At 29.9% G+C, this 21,705-nt stretch overlaps 1 protein-coding gene across 1 annotated transcript; it reads left to right on the plus strand.

Annotated features, from left to right (window-relative positions):
- Window positions 1–14,686: 14,686 nt before the first annotated feature.
- ARF9 (auxin response factor 9) lies at window positions 14,687–19,213 on the plus strand. The gene is made up of 14 exons (XM_022280908.2): window positions 14,687–15,275; window positions 15,389–15,504; window positions 15,703–15,798; window positions 15,975–16,031; window positions 16,114–16,266; window positions 16,364–16,448; window positions 16,575–16,665; window positions 16,755–16,919; window positions 17,033–17,146; window positions 17,244–17,316; window positions 17,404–17,551; window positions 17,664–18,328; window positions 18,437–18,624; window positions 18,709–19,213. The coding sequence occupies exons 1-14, from the start codon at window positions 15,221–15,223 to the stop codon at window positions 18,842–18,844; spliced, it is 2,142 nt and encodes a 713-aa protein (XP_022136600.2). The 5' UTR covers window positions 14,687–15,220; the 3' UTR covers window positions 18,845–19,213.
- The last annotated feature ends 2,492 nt before the right edge of the window (window positions 19,214–21,705 follow it).

The following is a 21,705-nucleotide window of genomic DNA, read 5'->3' on the forward strand; positions in this document are numbered from 1 at the left end:
ATAATTATTTGGGTAGCTACCTATTCTAGCAATGAAGACCATTAATAAGGAAAAATATTGTTGCCAAAAAAATTTCAAATTTAAACAAAATCATATGCATACTCAACCACATTATTGAATGTTGCAACAAAAACAATAATATTGAAATTAAAATGAATTTTCTTTTTTGAGTACATTAAAATAATTTCTATTCCTTATATTTTGACTTTGTCACATTTTTATTTTATTATTGTTATTATTATTATTAGTCCGTAATTATTTAGTTTTTATATTATTATAAAAAATGTAGTAATTAAGTCATGGAGAAATCAAACAAAATTAAGAAGATATTTCTTTGATGCAAACGATGGAAATAATTCAAAACTTGTTAGTTTTTTTGTTTTTTTTTATTTTCTTTTTTTATCAAGGAAATAAATATTATTTTTGCTTTTTGTTTTTGTTTTCAAAACTTATTTTTAAAAGTAGGATTAAATAACTTATTACCCAAATTGGAATTATACATTATGATTTTGAAAGGAATAACAATTCCTTTCTATAGGAAAGAAAAAGCAAGGTTATTTGTGAGACCTCACAAATTGAAAACTAGAAAAAAAAAAAAAAGTTATATCCAAACTGTTTATGTAGAATTCTTAATCTAAAATGCATAAAATTATTTTCAAAACCGTCTTGAAAAAACACCTTAATTTTTGCATTTATAGAAGCTTAAAAACTAAATAATATTAATAAAATAACATAGAAAGAAAAATACTACAAGTGCAAATACCAAAAGTATATATTTTAACCTAAAGTTAAATAATGTGACGTATCCAAGCATAGAGAATTTCTAACAAAATTTTAGTACAAGTATTTTATATTGCTTAAAGATGGATTTTATTATATGATCATCGTACAATTCAAATATATATTAAAACAGAGTGAATATTTGAATTTTTTTCCTCTTAAAATATAGAAAAGAATACTTTTGAAAGTGGAAAAATATGGTAATTAAAAAAATAAATATTGATTTTTTGGGCCTTTATAGGTTATAAATATTGTAGCTAGTTTAAAGGAAAAAAAAAGTTCAAAACTAATGTTAACAAGAAAACTAGTCTAGTGAAAGTTTACAAATTTAGAAGAAAAGATATTAATCTCTAATTTAAAGATTGTTAAAATTTTCCTAAAAAAAAAAAGAAAGATTGTTCAAATGGTTAAGTGTTAATGTGAAGTTAGTTGGTAAAGATCGTATCTTAATATGTTGCCATCAATCTCAAATTGTTATTGAGGGCATTAAACAACTTATTAATTAGGCTAAATTAGGTATTGTTCAACACCTAATCATTAAAGTTCAAGATTAATATGAATGTGTTAGGGTTTTATGATTTTTTAGATTAAGGTTATTTCATAAAATATTTGTATCCTTGCTAAGATGATGCTAATGACATTCTTTCGTAAGCCCAAACTTTAAAAGTAGGAAAGTCAAACTATGTTTGACAACTACTATTAATTTTTGCCAATTTGACACCGCTCAAAATGTCAGTTTCTTTTATAAATGGTAGATCGAATCTCATCTTCTTAGTTGTAACTGAATATTCCAGAAAAAAAGTTCACTTTTTAACCAAATTGGACACGTTTTATCATGTCACAATCAATTTCGGCATGTAGTTTGTCTTTGTCTAAAAAGGTAAATGGCAAAAATGACATTTTTTTCGTACAACAACTGTGGGGATGGAAGATCAATCTAACTTCAAGAAAAGAAAGAGTATCTTAACTACTTAGTTAACTACGGTAAAAACAACATTAATAATATTTTAGTCTAGGTGAAAATATTGTCCCCATTTATTATTCTTTTAAAATCACTCCTAACTAGGTTTTAGAAAATTGTATGCTTCGTCCCAATAATAAGTTTTTTTTTCTTCTTTTTAATATTAGTGACAATAACGCTAACATGACAAAAATAATATTTGTGTGTTGCTTGAGTTACAATTTACAATAATATTTTAGAAATATAATATTTGTGTGGGGGTTGAATTAATGGTAAATATCCATGATTTCAGAAAGGAAAATGTAAAGGTAATTATTATTAACCAGACCATATTTGATAGCTACTTTATTTTTAAATGTTGTATTTTTTTAATTTTAAAATCGTTTATTTAACCATTTTTAAAATCATAACAATTATCAAAACAGACAGCTTAAATTGTTTCACATACCAAAATCGATTTGCCAACTTAAGCTTACCTCAATGATAATTGACATTTATTTTTGACCAATAAATATGAATTCAAATTCTTGTAATAAAAAAAATGAATACACCTGATTTATAAAATTGAATGAAATCTCAACTCAATTTACCCTTAAAGTTTTCCTATTATGAAGGAGTATATTCAAGGGTTTCACTCAATTAATTTTGATATTTTTTTCCTAATTTAAAAACCTTCAAGAAACATAGTGGAAAATCCTCTTAATTGATTTTCTTTTCTTACATTACAGCTTCAATTCACCAATAAATTTTTGTCAGTGTGTGGTAGTAGGTGTCCCATTGACCTAACTTAAAGCACTAGAATAATTCATCACCCCATTAATTAGGGTTTCCTCTTCATCCTTTTTTTTTTTCTTTGCTTTTAAATTGACTAATAAAATCACAAAATAGGCAATATAAAGTTTGACTAATAACAAAATTTTCCAAATTTTTTGTCAAGGTTGACCAATCTTGTGATTCTTACATGATTTTTGCTTTGGCATTTTTGAAAAAATAAATCTCAAAGTTAGGAAGCATGTCTTTTCTAAGTCCACCTTGTGTTTTATTTTTCTTGAATTTCTTGTCTTTTCTATCTGGGTTTTGTTTTTTTTAATGTTAATTTCTTTATTGCATGTCTACCTCAAATCTTATGCCAAATTCTTGCTTTGTGAGAGTTGCTATTTTGGATGCATCATGTGTGTGTTGCAAATATTTTCTTAGCTTTTGGTTTTTAGGTTAATAATTGTTTGTTGCAATATAAATAAAGTTAAAGCTTTTGAAGTTATAGGTCAGTAAGATTAACCGTCTAATTGTGTCGATTCTTTATAAAGTATGATTGTACATTTGATATGATATTGTACTTTTTTTTTAACTTATACAATAAAGGAAAAATCAAGCAACCCGTTTTAAGTGTCAAAGAAAAAAAAATAATGTCATTTTTATTTTACGCAGGTATATATCTTCAAATTTGTTGTGTGGGAGAGTAGGAATAACGATAACTAACCCATTAACCTTCATTAATTCTAAAATATATATTTGAAAAATACTTACTTATATTTTAGTTATGTTTGACTATGGATTAATCAACAATAGATATGCTTACAACCAAATGGTAAAAAAAAAAAAATTAAATGGGTTAAAATGAGTTCAAATTTTGACCTTTTAATTAGCTCATTTTCTCTCAGTGAGCATATTTAATTATCAATAACAAATTTGTTTGTTTGACTGTCTCTTTTTTTTTTTTTTGGCACTTATTAATCTTATCAAACTTCAACTTTTACCCTAAAAGATATGTTCTAATCCAAAGCAATGGATGCTAAATTTTCATCAATTAAAAAAATATAGCATAAAGGATGACAATTTTACTTTTGGTCCAAATTCCCATTAGCCCAATATGAAAATGATATCTTTGGTGTTGAAGTTAAATTGGTTATTAAATTTAAAAGTCATCCACTTCAAATTGGATTAATGGCTGTAGTTTCAATTCCCATCTGCCAATCATTATCTCCACTTGTGTTGAAACCCTTAATCAATTTTACATGATCAACTTGGAATTGAAAATCTTTAACTAAGATCATTACCAATTAATATCTTTTATAAGGTAAATATTTACTCTGTTTCTACCCAGGTTAATTGGAACCTTTGATACTTAAAAAGAATGAATAGGTGTCAATTATCGTTGAACTATGTTCATAAGTTGTAAAATACTTTAAATAACGTACAGTCTAAATAGTTCTTTTCTTATTATTATTTTTTTTTTATCAAACTTCTTGCATTCTAGGAAGATTGTAGTAATAAGAAGAAGCATGAATAAATAAATAAAAATGAATTTTTATGCAACTCAAACAAAAACTACTTGCAAAAAGAACAAAATTTTATGGTGAGAGAAAAGATGTTGGGAAAAAAGTGTACAATCCTAATTACTATGCTTCTTTCGAACCCCTTTGTATTGAATATCATCACCTTTTACACTCAAATAATTTATTTCGTTTGATTGTTTCATAAGTAATAGTTTAATAGTCAAAATAAAAGTTAGGTAAAAAGAAAAAAATCCAATTCAAAAGAATTGTATTTGAATTTTATGGTAATTTTGAAATGCATTCCTTCTTTATCAAAGATGGATTTTACTAAATAAATAGTAAAATCATTTCTTCATAAAAGTATATAAATAGGATATTTAGAATAAAAAAATCCATAGGAGAGATTATATTTCAATGAAAAAAAGGAAGTAAATTCAAATTATCTCAAAAAATTATTTCTAACATCTCGTGTAAAATTAAATTTTGAAAAAGACAGTTTTTTTATTTATTTTAAATATCATATTTTTTTTATCTCTCAAATAATTTAAAATATCAATACATAATATTTATGAAAAAAAAACATATTCTCTCTCTAGGGGTGGTCCTTTGCGCAGGCGAAGGGCAAACAAGGAAAGAGAAAACAAGTTGGAATGGTCTCCACATGGGGAAGTTGTAAACAATATTTATAACCTAAACCAATAATAGTACTGTTTCTTTAACTAAATTAATTAATTGCATTTATTCTTTAAAGTAATTGCATTAATTATTTCTTCTTTCTAAAATTAAAAAAAAAATTTAAGAATTTTGTTTTATTTTTATTATTTCCTTTTAGAGCCATATAAATTCCTTTCCTTGTTTGAGGGGCTGGCGGGGCCCACCTTGATATTCGAGTAGATCAAGTACATCTTGTCTATGATTAGTCAAGCTGACATCAACTTTCAAATCAATCTCAGCCGTTTGATGTTCTTTCAGATCTCATATGGAATTTTAATATCTCATCATTATTTGAGGTTTTAGCCCTTGAGTAATCATTATCATAATCATGATTATTTTTCTCTATTTTTATATACTCAAATTACCTTCTTATGGTTTATTTCTTATTGCTTCACGAAAAAAGATCAACCTCTGACTTAAAAAGAAAAAAAAAATTAATTATATTAAATTTGCGATCTAAGTTTATTTTATTTTCAACAATAAATTTTAAGCTACATATTTAGTTTACTCCCTTTTTATTTTATTATATAAAAGCTTTGTATATATGATGTAATGCACTATTATGTTTCAAATTACACTATCGTGTTGGTGGCATTTTTCAAGAAAAAAAATTATTTTATGATTTTTGTTAACAAACCAATAAAATTATAAAACTTTTGAAACTACACTAAAATATTGAAGAGAATAAGGATTAAAATGATTAAATAATCTACATTGATTTTTGTACTCAACAAGAAAAGGTAAATGTTTCAAAATCTTAATTCAAAAAGGTACTTAACTATGGTTGATTTTTAATTATTGTCGAGTTAATCAAGTTATTTGTTATCTTTTATATCTTGATCTCCTCATCATATTTATTAAAGAGAATATGCAAATTTATTTTTCATTTAAACATTCAACCAATATTTTGATAACTTGATGATTCAATTAAAAGAATTTCATACAACAAATTTGAAGTCACCATTTATCATTTAAATTTTTTTTTGTTGATTCTTTAGTTTATTTTGTAATGTTCTAATTAATAAGATCCAAATTTTAACATCAACCAAAAGTACCCTTCTCTTTTTGGGCTATATATAAGAAGGTAATTTGGTGAACTAAAAAAAAGGAAAGAAAAAACTTGGACCCCAACCCTTCAATAGAGGCAAAGGTCACTCTCAAAAAGAATAATTTGAATGAATTTTTTATTTATGATGATAATAATGGACACGTGTCAAAAGATTAAAGTTAAGCTTAAGAAAATAACCATTAGTACCCTAATTATATAGAGGTACAGCCAAACATACACATTACCATATCTTTATTGGCTTGTCCTTAGCATAGTCCATATTATTCTCCATTACAAATAAAATAAAAACATAACTTTATAAAGTTTAATTTTTTTCCCTTAAAATACCAAAAAATAAAATAAATTTAAAAAAAAAACAAAAAACACTTTGGCTATGCAAATGCTTATCCATTACCACTAAAAGATCATTAATAAAGAAAGTAATTGCCTTTGTGGGCTCTACAAATGTTTTTTAAATTATTGCTCAAAACCAAGATAGAGTCCATATTATTGAGGTTCAATATGATTCTTTTGATTCCAATGATTGCATCAATTTTGAGCATACCATTTTCCCTTTTTTGGTTAAATCATAGCTTTTGCCTTTATATTTACATGTTTATGTTAATTTTTTTTTAAGGATACATTTCTTAAACTTTTGATTTCACCCATGTATGTTTTTTATTTATGTGTTATAATGGTCTAGCGAATGAATAATGTTAAAATATTAATTAACATGGTGACTAAAAGTACATATGAGAATAAACTTTTTTTTAAGTACAGTTTGAGAAATAAATTAACTTAACAAAGAAAACAAAATGGAATCAAAATATGATCGATAAACTCTAACAACTAATATACACATCCTCCTTATTCAAGGAATAAATAAAAATAAAATAAACAACTAATTTACACAACTCTTCTTTTCAATATATTCTACCATTTTTAACGCGAATTAAATGGCGAGTTTATTGAAATTAATTAACAAGTTAAAGTATATGGATAAAATTGAAACATTAAAATATAGTGACAAACTTGATACAATTATGAAAGTATGACAAGAAAGAAAGTTATAATTTATTGTACTAAAAAAAATTATAATTTAACTTGATTTTTTTTCCGACAAAAGATCAAATAATAGTGGAAAATTTAGGGTCTGCTGCTTCTTATTTTATTATTTTTATTTTTTTTTCTAATTTTTTTAGAAACATGAGTGATAACTATCCATATTAAAAAACGTTTCAAAATTGAAAACAACGAAATTAAAGACTCATTTAGTAATGTTGTCGTGTCTTGTTTCTATTGTTTTTAATAAAGAAAAATAAAATTACATGGCCTCAACCCCATGATTTAAGAATGATGAAACAATATTCTTATTTATGTTTTGAAACAAACTGGGGGTGGGAACAAAAAAAAACTTGTTTTCAAATTTTGAGAATGTTTCTAAAATAGGAGAAACAAGAAACATAAATAGTTGTGAAATGGTTAGGTTTTTTTACAAAATTAGAAACGTTACCAAACGGCCTAAATTTTTGATTTCTTGTTCCTATTTTCAATTTTTTCCAAAACATAGACAAAGATGTTACTTTTTTTTTTTTCATTTTTGACTTATAAAGTGCATGCACACCCATTTTTTCCAAAACATAGACATAAGTATTATTTTTTCATGCACAATAAATATTGACTCTTTAATATAACATCAAAATTTGAATATTTATTTTAAAAATTAAATTTCATATAAATTTTTTTTTATATTTTTTAAATTTAAAAGTTTAGAGAACAAGAAACAAGATATAGCAAATATATTTATGTTTCTTTTCTCATTTAAAAAAAATAACTATAAACAAGAAAAAATTACACAATTTTGTTTAAGTGATAAAAAAATAAGAAATATAAATTTTACCAAAGGGATCGGACCTTGGATCTTAGATCCAAATTTTGTCGTTGGAAAATTGATATGAGATATCAACAATTACAAGGGGCTTAGTTATGAAGGGAAAAAAAAGTACTTTAGTTGAATATTAATGATTTACTATTAAAGATTCAACTACCATTAGAACTTTGATGGGATTCTGTGACCAAGTATAGGAATATAAATGCAAAAGTAATTGTAATAAACTATATTGAAAGTGGCTCCATATTTATTTGATGCAATAATAATATCACATCAAATGCAAATAAAGAAGAAAAAGTACCATTATTGTGGTTGTTCTGAGAAATTTATGGTAGGAAGCTCAAACTCAGAGATTTTTTGATGGATTTAATGTTGTCTTGTTATCATGTCAAATGATGTACGAGGTATGTATGTAAATGTGTTGCTTTGTTAAAGTTACTTGTTTGCTATCAAATGGTCGGTCGTTCGCAATAATATATCACACCTAATCTATTTAAAATGTTGGAAAATTCTATTATTAGTTGTTTCTGTGAATAATTAAATAAGTTAATTTTAACCAAATTTTTTTTTAATTTTGTCAAATTAAATCTTAAATTTAAATAAGATATGAAATCGATATTTTTCTCAAAATAAAGTTGCAAGAAGAAAAATAAGTGGATGAATTATTAACCAAAAAGTTGAGATAAATAAAATATATTTATTAAATACCAATTACAAGGGTAGTAATCTCTAAAAAAAAATTACAAGTTTAGTAATATTTACTTTCTACGGAATATTCGGAAGAAAATAGATAAAGATTTGAACCTTCGATAAAAAGTTTAAAAGAATAAAATAGATAAGTATTTGAATGTTCAATAAAAAATTTAAATTAACCAAACTTGAATGATTTATCACTAACAATTAAAATTATGGAAAAAATATGATATACTTCATTTAATTCAATGGTAAAGTTTTGATGGTTGATGTTAAACAATAGTACTGTATGTATCTGTACATGATTGTGACCGTCCATTGCGATTTTTTATATTATTAATTGCTTATAAAAAAATTTTATTAGAATTTTTAAAGAAGTTTATTTGCTTTTCACATCTCTAAAATCTTTTAAGTGGAGTCTTAAAAAATAATTTTTTAGAATACGACTACAAAAACTACAAAAACACAACAGTAAACAAGTATAATTTTTAAAAACAGAAAACAACTCTAAAATCATTCGAATGTGTTTTAAAGTTTTTCAATTTTGACCACGTTTTTTAAATTACAATAGAAAATTAAGTTTTTAATAAATAAATTTAATGAAGTCTCAACCAAATATTGTTATTAAACATGTTTTTTCTCAAAAATTTACAACCTAGACTATTTAAAATGAAGTCACTAGAATTTTCAAAGAAATATTAATTAATCAAAATCATACTAGAAATATATATATCATAATTAATATGGTCAAAAACCTTGCTTGCATTGAGTTCCAAACCTGGCCAATTACTTAGAATTTGCTCATCATATTTGATTGGTATTCCAAAGTAATTAATTAATCATTCATTGAAGTTCAAAAGAAAGTTCAAAGTTTAGAAAATATTTGAAAGTTGCAAAACAAATGTAGCACAATTTTTATATCTTAATCAAATGCATGAAATAATTAAAACATGGGTGAAATATCTACCAAGTTCACGTAAATCAAAGTTAGACAAGTGAGGTAGATTGAACCATCCAACCATATCAACCCACCCAAGCTGACCGTACGTAGTCAAGTCGGTCCACCCAAACCAACTCAATGAGAGACTCCCTCTATAAATAAGAGAAGAGACGTAATGTATGCTCTCACAACTCTACTCTTGTTAATCTCAACGAAACACTTTACTAGTGCAGGAATCAGAGTATATTGAGTTTAACACCATATGGGTGTGTAATATTTTTGCATGCATGTATACGGCAGAGCAATAAAACCAAAATATATGCACTAACAAAAATAAATCTTTTCAAACCATTTTTAAGTTTGAAAAACAACACAAAATAGTTTAGATTGGTCTAAAAACCTTTTTTTAAAAACAAAACACACCCGAATATTGCCTAAATTTTAAGTAAATTTTATTAATTAGACTAGCAATTTTCACAATTTTACAATAATTACCATCAATTTTCCTTGTAATTTCCTAGAATCTTTCATTTAAGATACATTTTAGTTTGGTTTGCTTATAAATGGTGGGTCATAAACATGAGGTTTAAACATAGAATTATTCCAAAGTCAAACTCTTTACGAATAATATTAATATAAATCAATTCGTCAATTTAAACATATCTCAATTGGTTAAGACGTATATCGTCGTCGAATGTTTGAATTCTCATCATATGTTGTTAAACTATATATATCTATATGTCTTAACGGTCAACTGAGACATGTTTAAATTGACGAGTTGATTTATATTAATATTGTCCGTAAACTAGGGTTTGGGTTAAGTAACTTTAATTGTAAATATGGTTAGTTGAAAGGGGATCCATTTATGGAATGAAATCTCCTTTAATGATGCAGTTCTACAAACTTTTTTTTTTTTGTTTTTAAATAAGCATAATGGTCAAGTCAATTTATATTTTATTATGTGATAAAATAAAAAATTTATCAATATGACGAAATTCGAATGGTAGAAATCACTAAACAATTTAGAACCATACGATTATAACCGTATCGATCCATATTGAGTAAGATAGTAAATTCGAATAAATATGGAAGGTACATTATAGCAGTTAACCGTAAATATAAAGAAAGTCAAATATCCACTAGCGGTGATTCAAATTTAAATAAATTAATTTCAATAGAGTAAATCGAATTGGATACTGTAAATAAATGAATTATAATAATGTCAATATAGATTGGGTAATAATTCAAAAAATAAAGGAAGATACTTCGCTCTTTAATGGTAAGGACCAAAAATTGTCCTTATACTACTAAAAAATTGACAACTCATTATTTTTTTAATTTCTTATTCGTGCATGTCTCTCTTAGTTGTTAAACTAATGGTGGTCAGGATAAAATTGATCGTTATCATTAAGGAACTGAGTATTTTCAGAAAATAAAATGCTGATAAGTCAAATATTTTGAAGTATACAATAGTTGTTCTAATGTTAAAAGAAAAAGTCACATTTATTTATGGCGGATCTATACACATAGGATAAATTATAGAGAGTATTTACAAGAGAAAAAAAAGTCAATTTCAAAATAATTAGGTTGCTTATTTGGTTTTTAATTTGTTTTGTTGCATATATAATATATATATATAGAAAAAAAACCACCAATATTAATTAGTTCAATTTTTGTTAGTACAATATGTTGGAAAAGAGATTCAAACTCGCAAACTTAGGGTTGGACTTGCTTTAGTTTATTAATTAATTCAATTGACATCATTAAATTTAACTTAGAATTTCATCCAACATTTAAATCTCTCTCCCACTTGTAAATTTTTTAATCAAAATAGATCTACAAATATGCCTTCTAAATAAGTCAAGTGACAATTTTCGATGATTTAAATCCCATTACTAATAGTTTGATAGATAAAAATAAATTTATCTTAAAATTTTCACTTCAACCTTTGAATCTTCGTATCTGGTTGTCTTTGTAAATTTATTTAATTACAATATATCGACAACAAAATTCAATTTTATCTCGAAAGATCATTCCCATTCAACATTCGAATCTTCTTGTCCCACCATCTTTGTGAACTTTTTTATTTTTATTTTTTATAATCACAATATACCTGCAAATGTTTGCTAAAAATAGGTTTTAAACCCCCACTACTAGAAAAATTAAAATTAAAAAGGTTTTCATTCAATGTTCAAAATCTTCCCAACCCACTTATTTTTGTCTAATGAAAAAGAAATTAAAAAAAAAAAACACCAATAAATTAAATATTGCTAAAAAAAAGAAATGGGTGTGAAAGCATCTTGGATAGGCATAAATATATAATATCTCAGGGGACACAAAGTTTGCTTAATGTATTGAAGATGCAAAGTAGGAATAGAAACCTTTCAATTAATTAATCTATCAAAAGCTTAAGTCTCTCCACATTTATTTTTCTCTCTACCTTTAAGTTGTTCTTTCAAGATAAAAAGAATAACCATATGCTTAATCTAACATTAACATTTAATATTTATTCAATTTGGTGGTGGTAGATTTTGAGTAAAAATATATTTACTTCAATATTCATAGGGTTTTTTTTTTCTTTTGAATTTTTTAATATATATGTTACTTTTGAATTCAAAGTCTTTTTTTTCTCCTTCTTAATTACCATTCTTTCAATTCAAAAGTCATGGAATTTTTATCATATGATTTTAGTAATCCAAATGTTAATATCATACATTCTTTAAAAATGTATATGATGATGTCACCTATTACTATACTTGATATTGATGGATCTTCCTTTTACATGGAATATTTAGTTTTGGAATTGTAAAAAAATCTCTGGAAAGATATACATATTTGTATTCTTGTATTGTCATTTTGAAATCTCTAGCCAAACAAGTTTTCAACATTAGAAAAAACTATTTTTATATGCGATTAATTAGTTTAATTTTCCAAATATAATTAAGGGAAGATTTTCTTTAACTCACTAAAACATTAGTCATTTTCTTTATTGGTTTAAAATGTAGCGCTTCCAGACGAAGGATTCAGACCAGAATTTGGAATTCGGATTGGCCTTAATTGCCTTAACATTGGCTTCACTACACGAGTCATTTCAATATGCTTTATTAGGTCACCTGATCCAAAATTGTTTCAAGCAAAATACACTTAATTTTGGAGTTTTTATGATTGAACAACCGAAAAGAAATGTGTACTTTATTAGTTTAGGTAGTAACTATCAATTTTTTTAAATATTTTTTAAGCATGCTTCCGTGTTCATAAGATACCTCTTCTGACGTTGGTGAATATGTCCAGATCTTAATTTGACGAAAATATCAATGAAAATTTAATAATTTTTTGGGAGAGGGGTTGGTGTTGGAAATTTTCCAATAAAACAGAACATGTGCTGACGTGTAGGGAGGAGGACCACCCAACTGCTGGCAGATCATCTGGGATTGTGGAAAAGAAAAAAAGAAAGAAAAAAGAAAAAATAATTGGTCAAAGAGATTAAAAATAAAAAACCAATTATCCCCACGTTTACACGTGGGACCCATGTAAAGTGGAGTGGCATATTCAGCAATTATGACCACACATCAAGGTCAAACTTATAATTATAAGCATCTGACAACAAGGGAAAAAATTAAAAACCCAAAAAACAAAAACATAAATAGAATATAAAATTTAAATTTAAGAAAAAGAAAAAGAAAAGAAAAAAGGAAAAAACCTTAAAAATTTTCCTGCCGGGTTAACATGAGCCAACGTTGTTGCCTGCTTCGAAGCAGACAACGAAAGCGAACGTCAACTAACGGTGACGACCATGTCTGGTCTACACTCACTTAACGCCTTTCGTTAACTTTGACGACACGCATCTCTATGCCTCTTCCGTACTCTCCACATTTTATTTTAATTATTTTTTTTCTTCTCGCCGGCCGTTATCACACGGCAGCGCTCGGCGTAAAGTACTTCCTTTTGGCCCCCCACCATCTCTCTCTGCCTCTAGTTTTCTTTACCTCTTACTTGGGTTAAATTCTAACCACGGTTCTACTCTTTTCCAACGTGGAATTGACATAGCTTAGTAGTAAAAATATCTATTTCATTTTTTGTGATCTTAAACATTTCTATATCGATTTAACTAGCTTTCTTTTACAATCTCTCACAATTGAAAAAGAAAATATTAATCACGTCCTTACATTTTGAATTTTACTCTTAATTAGTATATTCGTCGTTAAGAGATTATTGACATAGTATGTCTAGGAGTTGACACAATGTGATAGATAATATTATACAAATTAATGAGCATATTGCATCAAATGTATTGATAGTTCTAATGACAAAGAGATGAAATAAAAATATAAACACAAGTTTGAATAGATATATTTTTTTTTCAAATTTAAAGACTAAAAAGATATAATACTCGAAGCAACTATAAACTATTAAATTTTCACTAAATTTCAATGCTGGGCTGGAGATTTGAAACTTCAACATCAACGCCAAAAATATAAGTGCAACATTTTGGTTACAGATTAGTATTTACTCAATTTCATTTGGATAAGGAATATTTGACAGTAGAATGAGTCCAAATTTATATGGTACATGTTTAAAGGGTAAAAAACAAACAAGTTACCAAGAATTGAGTTTAGGTTTTATCCAAATATGAAAATTACCGATTGAATTTAAGTAGTTTATGTTTTTTTTTAGATATTAAATAGTCTATGTTTGGTGGGTTTTAGCCTTTAATTTGTAAAAATGTATAAAACAAAACGTGGGTTTTGGATATCTAAGTTTGTGTAACCTACAAGATTTTAGTTTCAAGGTATCAACCTGAAACATTATATTATCAACCACATACTTTTAATACCAAATACGAGTTTGACACGAGTTTATGTTATATGATATAAATTTGTTCTCTTTTAGTTTAATAGTGGTGGGATGGATGTTCGAACTTCTAACTTGAAAATCGAAGGTAGTTGATGTCTTTATCCATCAAAATATATTTGCACTGATTAAACTTGTCTATTAAAGACTTATCATAAACATTATTTTAACTTACGTTGTGTCCAATTCGATTATTTTCACTACAAAAAAAAAGGAGATTATCATGGATAGCCAATTTCAACTCGGACCAAATATTAAGACATTAGTAATCCTCTAGACGAGTTAAGATTAGAATCATCGTCTGATGCATCATAACTCTTCACTCCCACATTTATATGGTATATTCGAGCTTAAAAGCTCTTGAATTTTCATATTATAAGCTCTTGAATTTTCATATTATAAGAAGTTTCAGATTGGGGAGTGGATTTATAGTCATTCCCATGAAAAACCCAAAAAAGAAAAGAGCTTCAAGATTAAACAAAAACATAGCTTGCTTGATACATGTTTATTCTTGACATAACAAAAATCATGGATTGAACGGAGGTTCATTAGAAAATAAAAAGAAAACGAAAAAGACAAGGAGAGAGAGGGAGAGAGAGGGAGAGAGAGAGGGAGGCAGCTGAAGCAATAAGGCACCCGTATAATAGGAAGCGGGGAAGGTTTTTTTGGCATTCTCTGTAACGGCGTTTTTCCCGGATTCCAAAGAGAAAAAACCAGAGAGAGAGAAGAAGAAGGCGAGAGGAGGAGCAAAAGAAGCAAAAGCGGTTTTTGGAGCTCAGAAAAACGGTTCTGTAACGGCAGCCAAAGGGGTAGTGGAGCTGCACAAGAGCGTTACACAACAAGAGAGAGAGAGATTTCTTCTTCTTCTTATTCTGCTTTGTGGTGGAAAAAATCCCAAAAATCAGAGACCCTCAAAATCGCCATTAACACACTTAATTTTGTTCTTCCTAATCAGAGAGTTGGGGGGGTGGGTTTGTGCCTATTTTGCTGTTGAAACAGGGCTGAATACTGCTTTGCCTGTTGACTTCTGAGGAGAAAGAAGAAGAAGAAGAAGAACCCTTCAATAATGGCTAATCGGGGAGGAGGGGGCTCATTTTCACCTTCAAATGTTTCCTCTCAAGGTAACTCCAATTGGGTCGTTTCGTTTTCTTCTCTTCTTCCACCATCGTCCGATTCTGGGTCAAATTTCTAACCCCTTTTGTTTTCTTCTCTGGAAATGGTGTTTTCTCTTAAGGCTGGGGAGGAGATGAACTTTACACAGAGCTTTGGAAGGCCTCCGCTGGCCCTCTTGTGGAAGTCCCTCGCGTCCGCGAGAAGGTTTTCTACTTCCCTCAAGGCCATATGGAACAGGTAAGTTCATCCCAGAATCATTCCGCTACAGATCGAGCTCTGCTGCTGCTGTTTTTTATTTTCTGTTTGTTTCCCTAGAAAACTGTGTTTTCTGTTCTATTTCTTCTGTGTGGCTTGACTTTTTGATGATTTTGATTATAGGGTTGCTATTGTTTTTTGTCCCTCTTTTGAGTTTGGTTGAAATTTTGGTTTGTATAGTTGGAGGCATCTACAAATCAGGAGCTGAATCAGAAACTTCCTTCGTTTAATCTCCCCTCCAAAATTCTTTGTCAAGTAGTTGATGTTCGGCTGCTGGTACTTTCTCTCTTCCTAATCCTTTGTTTGGACTCTGAAAAAAAGGGGGTTTAGAAAATAAGAGCCTCTGATTTTCTCAGGAACCAAACAGGATGATGAAGCTCTACTGGTTTGGACTTTTGACCTTTATATAACATTAACACCCACTTTTGCTTCACCTTGTCTTGAAATTTTAGGCAGAGCACGAATCGGATGAGGTTTATGCACAAATAACTTTAATGCCAGAGCCAAATGTAAGAACTCTTTATAAAGTTGTTTGTGTCTATTCTTTAATATTTACTGTGTTTCTTTTACTAAATCCCGGTCGCTGTTCAGTTAGATGAACCTATAAGTCCTGATCCTTCCATCCCGGAATGTTCGAGACCGAAAGTCCATTCGTTTTGCAAGGTTTTAACTGCTTCTGATACCAGCACCCATGGCGGGTTCTCTGTGCTTCGTAAACATGCAACAGAATGCTTGCCTCCATTGGTAATTCTGCTTTCTGACTTATCTTTTCATTGATCTCTTGTTCCATCCCTTGGATATCGTTACGTTTTTCTTATCCTCTTGTGTGGATTTTCTTTAGGATATGACCCAACAGACCCCGACTCAGGAACTCGTCGCGAAAGATCTTCACGGTTACGAGTGGCGATTCAAGCATATTTTTAGGGGTGATATGCTGCCTCCCTCCTGTTTACAATGTTTAGGAACACTATAATATTATATAGGCAATTTCAGTTCAATTTGTGTGCAAAATTTTCTTTATAACGGTAAATTTTGCTCCAACGAATGAACAGGTCAGCCTCGAAGGCATTTGCTAACGACCGGATGGAGCACCTTTGTTACTTCTAAGAGATTAGTTGCTGGAGATTCTTTTGTATTCTTGAGGTATCTTAATTTTCATTCTATCTTGTGCTTGTTGGTGGGGAGGTTAGATGTCTTCTGTTAACTCCGTATGAAACAATTTGATTTCGTAGGGGGGAAAACGGGGAGTTGCGAGTTGGAGTGAGACGTCTTGCTCGCCAACAAAGCAGCATGCCTTCGTCGGTGATCTCGAGTCACAGCATGCACCTAGGAGTGCTTGCTACTGCATCTCATGCCGTGTCAACTCAAACTCGCTTTGTTGTCTATTATAAGCCCAGGTGATATAATTTATTCTTGTTCTATGTACTTGAATGATGTAGTTCCTACGACGCTATTCAATCGGGTTTCTCATGTTATCCATGTATGTCTTTTTGGTGGCTGTTTATGCCAGGGCGAGCCAGTTTATCGTTAGCTTGAATAAGTACATAGAAGCGATGAACAATAAGTTCTTAGTCGGGATGAGGTTCAAGATGAAGTTCGAGGGAGAGGAGTCTCCAGAGAGAAGGTAGTAGGAAAAGAAAACATGCTGCAGTGCCTTTTCTCCCTCTTCTTTTATGAGCTTTCTCACTTACTCTTGTTTTACTTGTTCTATAATTAACAAGGTTTTCGGGCACCATAATTGGAGTTGATGATATGTCGCCTCACTGGCCCGAATCAAAATGGCGGTCATTGAAAGTAAAGTCTTCTCTGGAATACCGAGTCTTCTTGCTGCCTTCTTCCTGTTATAAATTCTTTCTGATTGTATTTTCCTTTCCTTTCCAGGTTCAATGGGATGAACTTGCATCTATTCTGCGACCTGATAGGGTCTCACCTTGGGAGATAGAACCTTTCGTGGCTCCTACATCCCCGAACATGGTGCAATCGGTTCCAATCAAGAATAAAAGGCCCCGGCCCCCACTTGAAATTCCAGGTATTGCTGAAACTTTCAACTATTATATCTGTTTGGGTTCGGGCGAAGTCAGAATAAGTTATCGGATGATCATGATTGTTCTTTTGTCTTTCGTCTCTCTTACATGATATAGATTCTGATAACTCGACCGTAACGACTCTACGACATCCTGGATCAACTCAAGCACATGATGATAGAACACAGCTGACTGCTGCTGCTACTGACATTAAAAGATTTGAAAATCATGTGACATGGCATTACAAGCAAACGGATGTCAGCAGCAACGGTAATTCCATATCGAGGACTCCAAATGAAGGATCTTGGTTAACTTCCCCAAATGCAAGTGTTTCTCAGCATCGGTTACAGGATTTTACAGAGGACCGCAAAAGCAATTCTGTTTGGTCAGCTGTTTTCCCAGGAGCACCAACAGGACACTCAGGATGTGCAACTCCACGCTCGCCAAATCCTAAGAATGACCAAATACACGACCTCGGGGGAAAGGGGAGGAAAACTGAGGTGGCTTCGAGCTGTAGATTGTTCGGGATTGAGCTCATTAATCATTCTAAGAGCTCAGTTCCATCTGAAAGGGCAGCTGATCAACCGATTACCGCAGCGAACGAGATCACTGAAAGCCATGCCAATACAAGCCATGTCAATACCTTGCTATCATCTAATGCAGAGCAGAACTCAGACCTTCCAAAGGCTTCTAAAGAAAGAAAACTAGGACTTTTACAAGCACCTCCCAAAGAGATCCAGCACAAGCAGAACAGTTCGACCAACAGCCGAAGCCGAACCAAGGTGAGACTACAAAAGATCTCATACAGCTTACTCATGTTTAGAAATTGGTAGGTCTAAGCTAATTATTGACTTGTTTTTTTCTTTTTGTTGGTTGTCGATATACCAAAGGTTCAAATGCAGGGGATGGCTGTAGGACGTGCGGTGGACCTTACAACGTTGGAAGGGTATGGGCAACTCATCGATGAATTGGAGAAGATGTTCGATATCAAGGGAGAACTTCGCCCTCGTGATAAGTGGGAGATTGTCTTCACTGACGATGAAGGCGATACAATGCTCATGGGCGATTACCCGTGGCAGTAAGTTGTACACTTAAAAACCAGTAACCTCATTGTTCGATTCGATTCCAGGCATAATGTTCCCTATGGTTTCATCATCTGCAGGGAGTTCTGTAACATGGTGAGAAGAATATACATATGGTCAAGTCAGGATGTGAAGATGAGTTCAGGTAGCAAACTTACGATGTCGGCAATGGAAGGTGACGGGACGGTAATAACCTCGGAGTCGGCCGACAGTTGAAGCCCGAAGTACGTTACTTTCTCATAAAAGTTCAATATCTTTTGGGTTCGGGGACTGGATGGGTGAGAGTTATTCATGTCTTCTTGTTTGTCTATGAAAAAAACTGGTTTCAAATTCGATCAAAAGTAAGAAAAAGGAAAAAAAAAAAAAAAGATCAGAGAGATACATCAGAAGATAATCTTTGGCTCATTTTCAAAATGCTTTTGGAGGAGAGCTGAAGATTAAAATTTGAAAAAAAAAAAGGAACTTTGTTGAAATTAATGATGAGTGGGTTGGGAATTGTGGAGGTTATGGAGTGAGTAGCCTTTGCTTCTATTCTTGTACATAAACCCATTTTGTCAAATGTACAACTTTATCTTTTAGACTCTACTCTTTGAGATCTGTTACTGAAATTTAAGTAGGAGTGTAAGCGGGTTGGTTCACGTCAAATTTTAACTAAAATCGACTCCTAATTGATCATGACACTATGGTTTCGTACCAAGTTCCTCAATCTAGTGACCCATAAGATCGAAATGACCAATCAATTACAAAAAATACCAAATCGACCCACGCGAACTAAACTGAACCAAATGAATCCTCCTAACTTATCATATACGGTTGTTTGTCGACGTTTTATTGACGCCGTTTTGAGTAGAACGCCTCTTTTTATGATCGATATCAAATATAGTTTGACTTGAAAATAGAATGATATGATGGGAAACATAATATTTTGACAATTAATGTACAACTCATATGAGAGAATAGTGCATAGAATGATGACAATGGAAAAAGAAAAAGAAAAGAAAAGGGATGGGTGGAGAATCATCAATGATTTCTTGCATAAGTATAATGAACTCATTGCTTTGAAGTTGATCTTGTCCACTAATACATTCTAAAGTGCTCCAACAAATCAATTGCCAATGGGGAATCAAAGATATGTTTATGTTTGCTTTATCATAAATTATCCAAACAAAACCTTCAAATCTGTGGATGGCTCTCACTTTTTATGTATAATTTCTTTTTCTTTTTCTTAGTTGGGTTGTTAATAAACATCCAAAATTATTGATGAATGATAATGTGACATTGGAACACATCTGATTAATAGAATTAGAATTTTTTTTTATTTGCATTAATTTAATTTGACAAATGATCCTATGTATAATAGAAAATTTTGCCCACTTCACGTGTTGACCTATGCTAACTTAAAATGGTGAGAGTAAGCTACCGAGCCAATCTTAGAGAATGTACTTGATATTTTATCCATTAAAAATCAAAGAAGTCACTCAATGGATAGTCTAGGCCATCGGGACAAAATTTCTAATGATATGAACTTTTCAATAGATGTCAAAAGTAAAGTTAGGAAGACTTTTAAATCTAAAGCGAAAAATATGATATCATTGTCAAAGTTGGTAGTCCTAACAAATAACTTTTCAATCCAAAAATAGTCTTAAAAAACAAATCTATAGTTTCTCTCGGTTATCCATAGGGATGCTCACGAGATAAGGTGGGGATAGGGAAGCCTCCCACGTCCCCATCCCCACAAAACTCCCCACGAAATTTCATGAGGATCGGAGCGGAGATTTTCCCACGGGGAATTCGCGGGGATCTGGTTCCCCACGAGATTTATTTTTTTAATTGTTACAACTATTTCTCAATTAAATATTAAAAAATTATTATTAATTGTTTAGTTTCCCACGATAAAACTTCGTTTGAGTATATATATAAATATATATTTTTAAAAAATTGTGGTGGGGCGGGAAACGGGGACAGGGATTGCATTTCTCATCTCCGTCCCCGTTTTGATAACGGAAAAAAAGTACCACATCCGTGTCTCGTAGGAAATCTAAATGAGGATTTCCACCCTGTTTAGGGCGGATCCTTACAGGCTCTATCCCAAAAAGAAAATGAACATCCCTAATTACAGACGAGAGGAAGAGATGCTATGGAAGAGTGGCGAGGATGAATTGTCACATGAGAGAGAGTAGGGAATAATGGGCATAGTTTGTCTCACCACTCACCCAATATAATAGAAAAGTACAACCATAAAGGAAGGGTATTATCAAGAGAATATTCATATGAAACTAATTTTCAAATCACAATGTCCAATCCACTTTGTTGATTTTTCATTAGTCTATTTCCTCATATTCTGGAAATTAAGAGTTTTACCAGATTGCATTTCTATAACCAGCGTTTGTTTAATTCATTTAGAAGATCCGAGTGCTAATTTAATTTTTATATTTCAATATTTTTCAATTATACTATTTTCATTGGTGAATGTTAAACTTGATTAATAAAAAGTCAATAGCATAGCATACTCTTCAATAAGTCGATAAAAATTTAGAATATAAATTAGATCATTGATAAGGAAAATATAAAATTTTGTCGAACTAAAAACTATCATGTATTATATAGTTTTACGATCAATTAACCAAGTTTTGCGATCAATTAACCAACTTTAATAATTAATTGTTAAAGCGAGTATAATTCAACGGTAATTAGATTGTGAGTTCGATCCCCGATCTCCAAGGGCTAAAACATAAATTCAAAATTAGTGAATTCTTTATGGACGTCCTTCCGAGTTAAATTAATCTCACAACAAAATTTGTAATAGTTGATTTCCTATTCTACATGTAATTAATGTGGAAATTTATAATATTAATAGTTGATTAAATTAATGTTCGCCTCTTTATTCTAATTAAATCATAATATTAATTTAACAATTGAAAATTAAAAGAAAAAGAATTTGTGAAAAAAAAATGAAATTACTTTTAATGAAATATTCACTTCAATCTAATTTTAATAAAAGCAAAAAACTTCGAGTACTAATTGAATTTTGAAAGATGGTTTAAACTTTTTTCAAAATTATTTATTTTTTAAATATT

The sequence above is a fragment of the Momordica charantia genome (genome assembly GCF_013281855.1).
Source record: "Momordica charantia cultivar OHB3-1 chromosome 10 unlocalized genomic scaffold, Mcharantia_2.0 BLBB01000010.1, whole genome shotgun sequence".
Taxonomy (NCBI): Eukaryota; Viridiplantae; Streptophyta; class Magnoliopsida; order Cucurbitales; family Cucurbitaceae; genus Momordica; species Momordica charantia.

Excerpts from the sequence above, each read along its gene's own strand:
- ARF9 (XM_022280908.2), top strand. The coding sequence starts at position 15,221 with ATGGCTAATCGGGGAGGAGGGGGCTCATTTTCACCTTCAAATGTTTCC. Across the intron at positions 15,799-15,974 it reads TAGTTGATGTTCGGCTGCTG|GCAGAGCACGAATCGGATGA; the intron begins GTACTTTCTCTC and ends TTGAAATTTTAG. Across the intron at positions 17,317-17,403 it reads CAAAATGGCGGTCATTGAAA|GTTCAATGGGATGAACTTGC; the intron begins GTAAAGTCTTCT and ends TTTCCTTTCCAG.